This window comes from Fundulus heteroclitus, chromosome 4 (assembly GCF_011125445.2).
Source record: "Fundulus heteroclitus isolate FHET01 chromosome 4, MU-UCD_Fhet_4.1, whole genome shotgun sequence".
Taxonomy (NCBI): Eukaryota; Metazoa; Chordata; class Actinopteri; order Cyprinodontiformes; family Fundulidae; genus Fundulus; species Fundulus heteroclitus.
The window spans coordinates 22,175,482-22,190,071 of NC_046364.1; the positions used below are offsets into that span (position 1 = coordinate 22,175,482).

At 44.1% G+C, this 14,590-nt stretch overlaps 1 protein-coding gene across 1 annotated transcript in view; it reads left to right on the top strand.

Annotated features, from left to right (window-relative positions):
* Positions 1 to 14,590, top strand: part of slc7a10a (solute carrier family 7 member 10a) — a 40,345-nt gene that overhangs the window by 23,440 nt on the left and 2,315 nt on the right. Inside the window, exons 5-10 of the mRNA XM_021322286.2 lie at positions 12,037 to 12,162; positions 12,448 to 12,601; positions 12,715 to 12,838; positions 13,801 to 13,904; positions 14,038 to 14,134; positions 14,260 to 14,409. Of these exons, the coding sequence (XP_021177961.2) occupies positions 12,037 to 12,162; positions 12,448 to 12,601; positions 12,715 to 12,838; positions 13,801 to 13,904; positions 14,038 to 14,134; positions 14,260 to 14,409 (755 nt within the window). The remainder of the gene's footprint in view (positions 1 to 12,036; positions 12,163 to 12,447; positions 12,602 to 12,714; positions 12,839 to 13,800; positions 13,905 to 14,037; positions 14,135 to 14,259; positions 14,410 to 14,590) is intronic.

Here is a 14,590-nt window from a genome sequence, read left to right on the forward strand (position 1 = left end):
TTTCTTACTGACCTATCATAAATGTATCACTGCATGATGTAAATGTATAGCCAGGTAATATAAATGTACCAGTACATTTTTGAGTGTGGTTGGATAAATGGGGCTCCATTTGATTGGAGTTGACCATCTTCGGTCAGAATATTTAAGGACTGATGAATCCAAGTGATAGACATTAGCAGTTAATTTTTAAATATAAAATGTGGACGGTGTCGTCTATAAGGCTCATCGGTTACTGCTAGCTTAATGGGTCTCAATAAGGTAACAGTGTTGCTTGTTGTCAGAGCCTCTGTAGTGCCTTGTGTTTTTTTGTCATTTTGTCACAATGCTTAAAGTATCAGAGCACAGACTGTGTTACTTAGAGATCCAGGTCAGGCGACTTCATGCACCAGAGTAACTCCTAGTGACGTAATCAACAGTGCAAGCCTTCTTTCAGATAAACAACATGCATGGGCAACCAATCCTCGGGGGGGGGGGGGGGCAGAAATCAGATTAAACACTAAAAGAACATGGTAAAAACAAAACTATTGCCTCTTTTGACATATTTGTTCATCTAACAGGACAACATTGACACATTGCACATAGCGGTTAGGAAGAGGTTCAGAGAAAGAAAACGTTTAACTAAGTCAAGCTTGGCCTATCATCTCCAGTTATTTGTGCATCATTATTTGAAGGCCCGACGATTCCACGATGGCTCACATTGTGCTCGTGGCCGTCACTGCCATTAGAAAACCCCAAACGAAATCTTCTGCTCCAGCCTCTAATTTCATCACAGCCTTTGCTTGAAATGCACGTCTGAAAATAGCTTGTGGCCAAAACGCGCTCTCTCTCCGTGTATCGGATCAGCAAGGCAGCCGGTTCGGTCTTGTCTGATCCGGACGGCGTAAAGGAAGATGGTAGTGGGATGGGTGTCTCTGCATGAGGCTGTACGCACATGTCAAGCTGAGCCTGACATTTTCTGAGTACACTGAAGGGCCGCTGCTATTTTAGGCACCATGTGCCACAACGGCTGCCCAGTTAAACCAGGTGGAATGTGGAGAGCCCGCGTTTGTAGGGTTGTTGTTCAACTGATTGGTTTGTTTCGTGTGTGTGTGTGTGTGTGTGTGCCAGTGTCCGTGTCAGAATACATAATGGTGCCAGGCTTTGTGGACGCCGCTAATGAGCGGCTACGTCCCCACTATTGTGTATTGTTTGATGCTCCTGTGACCGAGTCACATGCAAACAGGAAATGGGCTGAATACCTTGCATATTGATGATGTGAAATCCTATTGGCAGGCTGCGTTTCTAGAAGGATGTCGGAGCTTCCCATTGGCCGCTTGCTGCTACCCACAGCCGCCTCTCTGGCGCATAGCGTCACACGTCAGTCCTGAGGTCCCAAAGACTTTAGTTTCCTGTCTGCGATCGGCTTCACATCGAATGTCCGCAGTTTGAAATGCCATAACTTTGAGACACTTAGCCGTACGGACTTTTAGTTGAACGCTTTGGGTTTTCTTTTACTTCTTTGTAAAGCTGAGTGTCAGATAAACTGGTCTGAGGTCAGCTTAACTTCTTATGAATGTAAGCCAGCCCAGATATTCGTGCCCTCCCCCGTCCCCCTGTCCACCCCCCCCCCCCCCCCCCCCCCCCTGCCAGGGAGCACCAAGTCACCCTGAGGTGTGTGGGTAAAAACCAGACGGGTCCAGTTTTGGGCTAGCTGTGTTCTTCCAAGAATAGGCATGGCGAGTTGCATCATCTGAGGACCCTACACTCAAGGGGTCTGCGGTGGTCCGCATTTATCCATCGTGCTCCAAGAAAGTAAAGGAGGTGAGCGAGTTGAGGGGGTCGTGGCCCCACCACGGCTGCCTGATGTGGAACAAAGGCTCGACTCTGTGGTCTGATCCAACGGACAAGCCAACAGGGCTCAAAATGCTGAAAAAGTTCATGCTCGTTCTGAGAAGTAAATATCAAAAAGTTTTCTTTTTTTCTAAGGGGGCTGCATAGCAACAGGCTCGTCAGGGTGCTGGTGCAGACCACTGAAAGAACATAATCAACGGAAGGTGGCCTGGTGTAATGAATGAAGCTTTTTTTACCTCACCTGGATGACCTCCTGCTTGCTCCTCATTTACCAGGGAACACGCGGCTTCAGGATCTACTGGGGAGGAAGGCAGCTGGTCAAGGCAGTATAATACGTTTTAGCAGTGTTCTGCTGGGACACCTTGGGTACACATCCACCTACCATCCAGGTGGATGTCATTTCTACCCCTACTAAGCATTGTTGCATAGCGTGTAAAGCCTTTCACGGCTGTGGGGTTTTCAGCAGGATTCCACAGATCTCAGTCCAATCAAGGACCCGTTGGATGCGTTGGCCAAACCAGTCCCATCCATGAAATTCCCGATTTATAGGACCTGAAGGATCTGCTGCCATGATTGGTTGCAGACACCACAGCACACCTTTAGGGTTTATTGGAGGCCATTCCTTAACGGGCCCAGGCTGTTGTGGCAGCAAATGAGGGGCCGATCCACGATGAGAATCTTTCTTCTGATGCTGGAATCAAGCGGCACCTAGAAGAGAACCAGCGTCTGTAAGCAGGGCTGCAGCAGACAATCCTCTTAGTGATCAAACTTTCTATCGGTGTTTCTGACAATTAATCAAGTGTTTGGATCAAATACAGTTATAGAAGTGCATGAAAGAGAAAATGCTGGTGAATTCAGTTCCTTTTTTTATTTTCTATCTTAAACTGCAATAACCTGGCATGTCTTTAGTGTACATGTCAGCATTTGTCACAAAGGATGCATTGCAACTGAAAATTAAAGTGTCAACGTCAAAATGGCAAAAGCTCAGCCCTTGCTGGTTTATACTCATCATAAACCGGTTATAGCTGCTTCTACAGAGAAAATGGTCAAACACGTACACAAGGCGTCTCTAGTATGTTTAACTTTGAAATCCATAATTTTATCCAAATACAAGAGAACCGTTGTAGTATTAAGTTACTTTTTTTTACTGCAAAAACAGATAAATAAGACATAGTAACACATTTAATTGGGGCATAATTAACACTGCCTGTTATTGATCAAACCTCCGTGTGCTCTCGCTCTGCAGACAGTGACGGGAAGTTCGGCTCTTTTCATAGAGCCGGCTCTCTCGGCTCAGCTTCCAAAGAACAGCCGCCTCTATCGACTGCCAAGCGGCTCTTGATTTAGGATCTTTGTAGCCTGATATTTTACCTCCACTTCTCATAAAAACACTGAACACTAAAGAGATTTTGAACACACAAACCATAGAAACCATTTTTTTTAAGCGTTATATCTACCTAATTTTGTGTTTGTCCCGTTACAAACCATCCCGAGTTTTGTTTGATATTTTAATCAAACATTTTGTGTAATTGCACAAATGAACAACAAATCCACAGAAAAGAACGAGAAGCGATCCACTCACACACTCCCCAATGCTGTCTCCTGTTTCACTCGCATTGGGGACCGTCTGCCACCCCCTCTGTTTATTACACATATTGGAATGATCCTATATTCTCCCGTGTGATTGGCTGCCACTGCAGCAAATGCTTCCTGCTCTGGTCTTGGAGCATCGAGAACATGCCTTCATGGATCGCCCATTCACTTTTGACACTTGGTGTTGTTTTCTCAGTGCTTCTTTTAACTGGCGACTACGCTTGGCATCCATGTATCAACAGTCATTAGTGCAAGTGAGAGCCTTGACGAATTTTATTGAGTTACTTAAATCGTCGGAGGAACCGTTTCAGCCCTACCTGTAACGTCTCTGGATGCCTAAGCAGCAGGTTGACTAAATCTGTCTGGATCCTTCATCAAGCAGCGTCCAGAGTCTTCACAGTAACCTACGGCTTTACTGGCTGTGGTATGGCTGCCATCGTTTCCTCTTCGTCTGATACTCTTGTTACTGGAACGTGCTATGCGTGTAATTAATCCATCCTGTTATCCAGGGGCTGAACATTTACAGGAAATATCTGTTAAGGAGTCATTTCCTGCAGGTTGGCTCTAGGCTGTGTTGGGCCGACAGCTCTGCAGCCCAATCTGTCATGGAACCTCTTCTCCATAACAAGGTTTTTTTTTTTTTTTTATATGGTGCAATGGAGCCCAAAACTCAAACAATTTTCTTTAGAGTAAGCCACCATGTACAATTCTCAGTAATATAGATTTAAATATTTTTTTTTATTGCTAGACATGCATTGGGCGTTGACCCCTGACCGAATCAAACACGTTACATGTTCACATGGACAGATGGATGATGGACCTCTGTTCTGTCTGAACTGTTTTGAATATGTGGAGAGGATAATTGATTTATGTTGAATAGAATAAAAAGGAGGAAATGATCCTCTTGCCAAAAAAAATTGTTGAGTCAAAATAGTTTGAATAGTAAATAGTGTGGTGTCATAAATATGAGATGTTGTGTCACTGAACCACAGAGATTACTTCCCTGAAGTGTTTAGTCTTGGACCTCTTTAAACAGTTAATACTCCTCAAGCCTCTGTAGCAATTAGGGCTCTGCTGAGCAGAGGGGCCCTGACTGTGTGACTTGTTAGGAAAGCTGCGTAAAAAAACATCAGTCATGATTACTTGAGCAGCAGAATACAGTTGTTTTTTTGTGTTTTTGAGTCCATATAGTTTTTATTTGTTGTACATCTTCAAACTGCAGACCGATGTTCTTCCAGGAGTTTGATGTGGCACTTCAAGGAGTCCATGGCTGCCCTGGTTTTAACGTCTTAGCAAACCGCGCACAAAGTTTGGGCGGTGTCCAGTTTTCTGAACTGTTGAGCCTCAAATTATAGTTTGGTATACCTTGCTGCCATCTGCCCAAGCAGGCCTGTGATGATGTGTTATTACGGCATAATTTAAAGCATTTTCCTGGGTTTGCTGAAATGGATTTAACCCAGATCGTTTTTATTAAAGATGCAATGAACAGTTCTGGATTAGCAAACGCTGCCAAATGGGCACCTTTTCGCGGTTTAACCGCAATTATGGAGCCTGATAGAAAATATGTCTTTAACTGGGGATATTCCCTGCCAGCCGTGGCTTCAGAAAGATGACCACACAGGTGTCTGTCCAACTGAACGCTGTGCTAAATGACGGGCGGAGCTGCTTGGCTAGCTGCTGCGCCATTACAAGAACACCTCTGGCTGAAAACGTCAAGATTAAGGCGCCGCCTGCTTGTTTGCTCACCACGCTGTGGGGCGGCTGTGTCTCAGTGGGTAGAGCAGCCGAAAGGTGGGTTCTGTTCCCGCTTTCACCAGTCGACGTGTTAATGTGCCCCTGTGCAAGGCATTTTAAGAGACGGGGTAAACTGGGCTCTGGTATGAAGCGCTCTGAGTAAAGGGCTATAGAAATTCACTGTGTTTACATTTACACTGGGCCTTGCTTGTGCAAACAAGGGCAGGGAAATGTATTGAGATTTTACAAATATTGAGATTTTTTAAAGGGAGATCAAAGATAAGATTATATTGTTTAATCAAGATGGTCTATGTTGCGTTATTATACTTTTATGTATTCCAGCAGGTTGCTTTTCAGCCATATTTTTTTTTTTTTTACATATGTATCTACAGCTGTTAAGGCAACTCTGGATCAAAGCTCACAGGCACATTTTCCAACAGATGCCTTTTTAATAATGACGCTATCAAAAGAAAAACCTATCTGTCAATATTGTATGACGGCATTCCACCTAAAAATATTGAGATATTATTTTTGGTCCGTAACACCCATCGCTACACCAAACGCGATCCTGAGCAGTAAATGATTAATGAAGGGACAACAGAGCGATGTTAGCCAAGTCTTTTAAAAGAACAACAAGCACTTCCTTTAAATTCGTCAAACATTAATGTTTAATATTTGCTTTGAAATTCTTTTCATTATTTGTCTTTCAGCATTAGTCACTATGTTTTTCTGATTGTATGAATATCCATATTTCTAAATATCAGCCTGTAAGAGCTTTTTTGTGTGTTACGGTGAAGTTTAAAAGCAATTAAAATTTAAATGTTAATTGTCCATGGAACTTAAAATCAACCCAAGGAGAAGCAGGATTTGACGTCCTAGCTTGCAGCAGTGCAGACTACTTTGCATGCATTTGCAGAAACCTTAGAGAATTGATACTTGATGCATTTTTTTCCCTCTGAACTGGGTTTAATTTTTGCATAAATACATGATGGGTGCATAATGTCCTTTTTATTTATGTGGCTAACTAACTCTTTGAGGGTCTGATGGCTTTCTGATGCTGGAGGTAGTTGGTGGTAGGTATTACCAATTGAGTGACTCCAGTGACCACATTCTGAACCAGAAGGGGGCGTTCCTGAGGTTAAAGCCCTGCGATAAATCTGCACAGACTTTGGATCAGAATCCATTAAGGCTAAAAGCGGTAATTTGTTTAGTATTCAAGTGTTGAAGCAGCATTCAATAGAAGCCCTGATGGCGGGACACATATTTACCTGCACTGTCACATTCAAAGCCGCTGGCACCTCCTTCCTGTCAGGGTTAAAACAGAGGATATTTGGGGGAGGCAGTGGAGGGGCTTCACAGGAACACAGGAACGGAAATGCGTGGAACTCCCAGAGAGTAACTGACTATAAAACCCAGCAGCGCTGTGGAGCAAAAAAAAAAAAAAAAAGCAGCTCTGCTCGGTGCCACCAACCTCCTGCCAACAATTCACGTGTGTGTGGCTGCCTGGACCAGCGGAAGAGGTTTTCTGTGGTGGGAGGGAAAACCTTGTTCTAGTGATGGATGACCTGCCGTGTGTATGTGCCGATACACACACTAGTGTTGGCCATGCAAGTCACTGTGTTGGTAGTCTGAAAGTGAGGTGTAGTGAAACCTTTTAAACTGGGACATTTTTCACAACAAGCGAGGTATTTAAGCCTTCAGAGACGAGGTAAGAGGAATGGCAAATGAAGACGTGCTATTATAAAAGCTTGTGGGGGGGGGATCAGGTCACAAATGGAGGACTCATGCTAAATGCCAAGCTTTGCAAACTTATTTGGACTCCTCCAATGTTTAACATTTTCTGACATTAAGACCACAAACTTTAATGTATTTAATTAAGACTATAAACTTTTTTTTCTACCAGCGCATCTTGGCAACAGATCTCATGTCTTTGGAAAGTCTGATTTCTGCAGAAATGGTGCCACAGTTGTAAGGAAAATTACAATGTGGCCTCAGTGGCGTAGCCAGGAATAGTTTTTCTTCCGGGCCTAATAAAAAATGGTTGGGCCAAATAATTATAGTTGAAAGTGAGTTTATTAGTAAGTTGCACGTTTGTAAGTTCACTATGAGAAGATACAGGCTGAGGGGAAGGAAAAAAGACCTTCTCTGTTCAAGGGAACATCCTTGAATTGACAGCGGAAAAAATAATCAAGACTATCATCTCCTGTTAGATGATTTAGAGCCACAAACACGGCGGAGTAGCTTCTGGATCATTTGAACTGCTGCAGCCTGTTAGTCATTATTTCCGTTTCTGGACGCAACGTCAGTAAATGACGGCCGCCATCACTTCATCGATCCAAACGACCAGGAGAAACAAAACCGTTTTTGTTTAAGGAATGGAAAACTTCTGCTTTTTTCTTTTCTTTTATTAAACACAATATTAGAGTTAACGGTTAAAAAGGGGGAAATATGGTAGGTTGTTACGCTGCGTCTTTACGCATGATCCAGCTGCTGAGTTTTCCTCTGATCTGCTGCTCTTTACATAATGATTGTTACATTTCATAACCTTTGTCGTCACCTTTCACAGCGACAGGTTTGTCTTCTCAACCTCCATCTTGACCAGATATTATTGCCCCTGTACTTGAGCAGGGCGCCTCTAAGAGCATAATTACACCAAGGCTGAGTTTGATGTTGTTCCTCAAGCAGATGTTTCATGTTTGTGCTCCAGGCGGACCCAGTGAGGCATGGACTCCTGCTTCATGTTTAACCCACTAGCATTAGTATGATGCCTAGAGGAAATAGCAATATAGGAAATAAAACTTTATTTAGGTGTCGTAACCCCAAATTCTGTATAAGCATAGCCCCCCCCCCCCCTCTTAGGTTCTGAGATTCACTGCACCTCACTTTTCTACACAGCGTAGCTAGCTATAGAAGAAAACAATAGTGGGCTGTTTGGGAACTGATTGTCTGGTCATAACATAATTTATGTTCAATGACACCAGGTTAAGGCGGTGAGGAGAGCGGAAACAATTCTTTTCAGTTCTATGCTGTGCACAAGGGGTTAAAAATGGAGGAAAATGCATAAATACAGAATTTTAAAGAGGGAGGAAGAGTGATGAGGGGTCTGGGCTGAAGCTCCCAATGTTACAAAACCCTAAAAGTGCCCCTTAAAGTACGCACCGACATTACCATGTGACTAAATTGAGTACGCGCTCCTGAATTCAAGCGCAGGGCGACGCAGCAGCCCCACAGCATGGCTACCCCAAAAAAGAATCCGCCGCTCTTGTAGGGCGCCCCCTAAGAGGAAAGTCCTGTTTGGCACACATCATGACAATATCCCAACACCACCATCACATGCGGTTTCTCAACAAATGTGATGTTTCCAACATCTCCTTGCATTTGGCTACCCCCCGCGGCTCTAGGCAAATTTCTCTCTTTTTATTAATTTCACTTTGTATGAGGGCCTGCGTGGCACCATTACCTGCGCTGCGCTTGCTTCCGAGCAAACTCGGCGCAGGGACAAAGCCAGGTTCTGAGACTGAACTCCATTCTCACAGAGGTCAGAGCGAGGTTTATCAGAGACTACCTCCAGGCTTTAGGAGTGGAGCGAATGGAATAACCTGCCTGCCCTTCTGAATCTAAAGCTCGTCAAACACTTTAGGGATCAGGTTCAGTGTGCTGCTCATGCCAAAGCGACCACATTAGCAGAGTTGGGACAATCACAGGAATGGGATGTGATCTGACAGTAGTGTGTGACCAAGCTTGTGACCAGCATGAGGATGAGATGCTGGTCTCCATAACTCGGGTCCCATCGGGTGAATGAATAAATGAAGTTGTTAATATGTCAGGATTTCCCCCCCCCCCCCCATCAAGTAAATGACACCAAACAATAGCAGAATAAACGTCCTGTGATAAACTATCACAAAGTAGTGCAGAACTGTGGAGGGAAAAAATCAGATTTGATCCAAACCTATTCCATGAAGGGCTGTTTACCTTTCAGAAGGTGAACCTCTGCAGCCTAATCCCCGTCTCTGTTGAAGGAAAAACATTCCCGCAGCATTATGCTGCCACCACCAGGGGTTCCTTTGAGGATGGTTGGTTGTTCTCATCTGACCAGTGAAACTCCTTCCACACGTTTACCGTGTCCGCTACATGACGGAGTTGGCATGGGCCTCCTGGCAGTTTCTCTGAATGCTTCCCTGGCCCGGCCAGTCAGCGTAGGTGGACAGCCACCTCTTGGTTGATTCTTAGCTGTGCCAAACTCTTTTAATTTCATATGGCGTATTAAACGGTGCGCTGTGAGACGGTGAGACATTGGGATTACACACTGACTGGGTTTAGATGTCAAACTACCTGGGTTACGTGTGCCTTGAGCTGCTGGCTGTAAGTACTCCAGGCAGGACCTGTTAAAGCATCTCCCTGAACAGAAAGTATGGGTTCTGCTGGGCTGGGTTTAGAGTACATAATTATGGAAGTAGGACGGTAGTTTTCTATTATGTGTTGGCTTTTATTTTATGTAATGCTTTTACATGACTTCACCTAAGAGAAGAACTTTAGGACGTTTTGCTGCGTGAAATATTCAGCTTAAATTTAGCTGCCATGCTGTTACAGTCTCTCAGCGCCAAGGTGTCCGTACCTGATCCGAAACTCTTTAAGTTCGGCTGTATGCTTTTATTAATTAGAACTAGATAGTACGGAGGTCACAGTCAGCATCATCTCAGCCCTGAACTGAAAGTGACCTCCGTACTAAGACAAAGGTATTCCAAAAAATGTCAAAAGAATTATGACCAAAAATAACATTTGGGTCCTCAAAAAGTTCACATTCTTTTGAGGACCAGAATGTTCACATTTTGGACAAAGAAGACAGATGGCTTTCTTCACACCCCTTTCAAAACTATGTTAAGAGAGAAAAACCAATCTTAAACAGAGGAGGGGGCCTTAGGTTCCAACTCAAAAATTTATAATACAGCTATAGGATTAATTCCCGCCAATCATCACCTCAATTCTCACCCCCATACGAGTGATCAAAAATCGTTCCTTTAACTAAGGCGATGTGAGTCGCATCGCCTTAGCATGATGGCTTGAACAGAGCTCTGTGAGCAGGCTGTCATTATGTAGCCATAATGAAGCTGTGGTGAGACACGGGCTCAGAGTAGATATTCACACATACCACCTAGGGCCTCATATTAACAGGATCCAAATAAAGACCACTAAATTGCGTCGACAGAAAGAAAACTGTGAGAGCACACAGTGGGCATGTTCACCTAATCTTCAAAGATTGCGTCCACAGTGGAAAAGAAGTACAAATCAGGTTTGGTCCTCCCCATTTTTAAATCAGCAAATAATGTCTTCTACTGGTTTGGGAGCTGCTGTCAGAGGAAGATCAAATCCTTCACATAATCTCTCCAGACACCCGGGACTCAAAACGTTTTTAATGACTGGAGAATTTCTGCTATTTAACTTTTTCTTAGACTTCCCTCCAGTCGGTGGAGGTACTAATAACTTTTTTTATGAGAGGAAAAACAAATGGATCTGTCTGGGATTTACTCCGCCTCCTCTATTGACCGCTGGAGATAAGGACAAGTCCCCCGTGACCCTGCACGGATAAGCGGGGTAGAGAAAATGGATGGCTGGATAATAAGTTACAGGGCCCGGATCGGAAGGGAGGCCGTCATAGACAACTTGTGGACCCGCTTTTCTAGAATGACGGTCCTCGTCTAAAATGTACCCAGATATGCCTGCAATTTCACCGTTTTCTGAAGGCCTGAAGTTGTAATAGGAGCCTGCTGTGGTAAAGTTTCATCAGCTAACCCTGTTTTAATCTTCTCCACAACTTTCTTCCTTGCTCAGTCTGCTGTGCTCTGTGGTCTTCTTGGTAATCTTTGTTCTTCATTGTTCTCTAGCAAACATCTAAGGCTTTCCCAGAAGAGAATGAATTGGTAAATGGTCCATCTTTGTGTAATGAGGTGGTTTCTGAACTAATTGGTTGCACTGGATTTGGTTTAATGCATCAAAGTAAAAGGCAGCTGACAAATGTATGTCACAATCCATCCTTTTCCTTCCTCTTCATACTTAGCTGCTACTGTGTGTTGGTCTCGCATAAAATCCCAACAGTGGGTTATAATGTGGCAAAATGTGAGAAACTTTGAGGTTTATGAATATTTTAGTGGTTACTGTATGTTGGCTATCAGAGCTCCTACAGAAACTCTCCTTTAATGGCGTTTAGTAACTTTTTGGTGACTTCAGCAGCAGTGTTTCCATGGTTAAGCTAAATAAGTGTTGGGGTGGTGTATAAACAGCAAAATAGGGAGAAGACTGATGCATATATGCATAGCTGTTTTTCTAAAAAGGCATTTAAATAAGCTGAACTGAAAACTGTGCTGCTAAAACGAAATAAAACACGATGTGCTCACTGAAACGGACCCATCGGTGATAGGAATCGGTGCTCTTACACAATCCCAGCTCCTTGTAAGTGCTTAAAAGAAACCCTTTTTTTTGGATTAGTCACAGTAACTAATGTAGGGTTTATTAAACGAGGTCAGTTCAACAGCTTAAGGCATGCTTATGGATTAGAAACTGTGAGGTCAATCAGGCGACTTTCTGCTCCTAGTTTGCTATGATTCTTGTTTAGCCCAGAAAATGATTTTTATACTGATGAAAATAGCTGTCAAAAAACAAAGCGCTTGTGTTTTTACTCCTAATAGGCTTCATTGTGTGTTTTTTATGTGAAGTATCAAGGCAGGCACTAATGAATGAATGGCTAGTATGGTGATTGTTCAGTGTAAATGTGTACGAGTTGGGTTCCCTTCCCCATCTGTGATACCCGGCCGTGTGAATATCTGTTACCTGTAAAACATATGTTGTATAAATATAATGTAATGTGTGTGTGTGTGTGGACAGTGTTCCTGACCTGGGTGAACTGCTCCAGTGTCCGCTGGGCGACGAGGATTCAGGATATCTTCACTGTAGGAAAGCTTCTCGCTCTGGTGCTCATCATCGTGGTCGGACTGGTCCAGATCTTCAAAGGTAAACACAGCGATGCTAGTACGTCTCGAAACATTTGAGCGTTGTGGAAAAGGGCCAGATTTTAGGTCGTTTCAGAAAGTGAAACGTTGTCTGGTAGCGGTTCATTAAACAAGAGTAAAAGATTTCACGATTATGGCTTACAGGTAAAGAAAACCCAAAATTCAATGTCTCAGAAGGTTAGAATATCACATTAGACCAATAAAAGACTAAGTTGTGATCCAACCATCACCTTTACTTGTTTGTTTTTCCTGTTTTCCTGGCCGTCCCTCTCCCGTCTGTCTCCAGGTCACTACGATGCGCTGCGACCCAGCGTGGCCTTTGAATTCAGCCAGGACCCCTCGTTCGGCCAGATCGCTCTGGCCTTCCTGCAGGCCTCCTTCGCCTACAGCGGCTGGAACTTCCTCAACTATGTGACGGAGGAAGTGGTGGAGCCCCGCAAGTATGACGGCACACGACAAACCCTTATCAGTCCTCCGGAGAAACGGAGGGCCGTAGATCCTGTAGCTGAATGGTTGGCCTCGGAGACGTGACACTCTTGCTCCCATCCATCAGGAACCTGCCCCTCGCCATCTACATCTCCATCCCTCTGGTGACCCTGGTCTACACCATGACTAACATCGCCTACTTCTCCTCCATGACCCCAGAGGAGCTGCTCACCTCTAATGCCGTGGCAGTGGTGAGCTCCTCGTCTCCCTGACTAGACGTGCCACATTCAAGCTTGGGTTTTGCAAAAAGTATTTACACCCCTTGTACATTCTCACATTATAACCGCTAAACATATCTGTTTTGTTGGGCTTTCATGTCCTGCACCCATGCAAAGTTAGGGCCTCGTTGTGAAGTGGAAGGAGTATAATGTATGGTGCAATTCTGGAAGGTGTGGCCTGTATTTGCTTTCAGCACCCCAGCTTTGCACATCTAAAGGTTCAGTTAAACTTTGAGATGTCCAGAGCTTGAAATATTGTTTTATTATCTAATATCGCTTTAAACCTCTCCCCAGCTTTTTCTCTGACCTGTCAGCTGTGTTGCTTGGTCTTTGGTACGCTATTCACTAATGTTCTTCACACTGCAAAAATGGATCTAAAAATAAGTAAAATTTTCTTAAAATTAGTGTTTTTGTCCTAGATTTGAGCAGGTCAATAAGATTACCTACCAATGGAATGAGTATTTTGACCCCTTAATAGGATAATTAGATATACTGAACTTGAAATAAAATGATGGAGATGAATTGTTCCTGTTTTAAGTGCAAAAATCTTATTGTATTGGCAGATCATCTTATTTACCTGCTCAAATCAAGGGAAAATACACAAATTTTAAGAACATTTACTTGGGTTTTAGTTCCATTTTCGCAGTGCAACACCACTGAGGCCTTTATATGGAGAATCGACCCAGAGGGTCTCTGCTTGCTACTCGGGTCATTTCTGAGGATGGTTGTTTAGGCTACATTGTATTTGTGTATCCAACTAAGTGGCCTAAATACAAATGCGAGCACTTGACATAAGGTTGCCAATAAAATGCGTTGGCGCTGTTTGTTGTAATGTGAAAAATAGTTTAAGGGGTGTGAATATTTCAGCAAGGCATCTATTTTTGTTTGGGGGGGGGGGCTCAGTCTATAAACTGATCTGTGATTTGCTGTTTCAGACATTTGGGGAAAAGCTGCTGGGCATGTTTTCCTGGGTGATGCCCATCTCTGTAGCGCTGTCCACATTTGGAGGGATCAACGGATATTTGTTCACCTCCTCCAGGTACACGAGAGCCTCCGGCTTCGTCCTGCACGCGTCTTTGAAAGCCTCCCTTCATCACTGCTAAAGACGTTTGTGAAACCTTTTTGTTTTACTAACTGCTTATAAAACCCTGGATGCACATTTTTGTTTTCAGATTATGTTTCTCAGGAGCCAGAGAGGGCCACCTGCCACACCTCCTGGCCATGATCCACCTTAAAAACTGCACCCCCATCCCTGCCCTGCTTGTCTGCGTACGTGCTGCTCAGTCGTCCCTGTCCACGCTCATAATAGTTTTAGGTTGCAGAAACCTTTTGTTTCTGCAACTTAAAACGTGTTTTGGTTCTGGTTTAACACGTTCCTTCTGCTTGTCCTTCAGTGCTTGGCCACTGTACTCATCCTGTGTCTTGGAGAGACGCACAACCTGATCAATTACGTGTCCTTCATCAACTACCTGTCCTACGGGGTCACCATCGCCGGCCTGCTTTACCTGCGCAAGAAGAGACCCAACCTGGCCAGACCCATTAAGGTACGGCAGCCGCTTTAACTCGTGACGGTTCCTGACGTGACTGATAGTGGGTTTCTAACCCGGGAATGTCCGCTAACGTAGCGTTAGCTAAGCGGAGCGTTTTGCATGAACACCAGCTGATCTCCGGTCTGTTTGGTCAGGACAGTGGAGCTCTGGCACATGTTGCTCACTAAACTGCAGA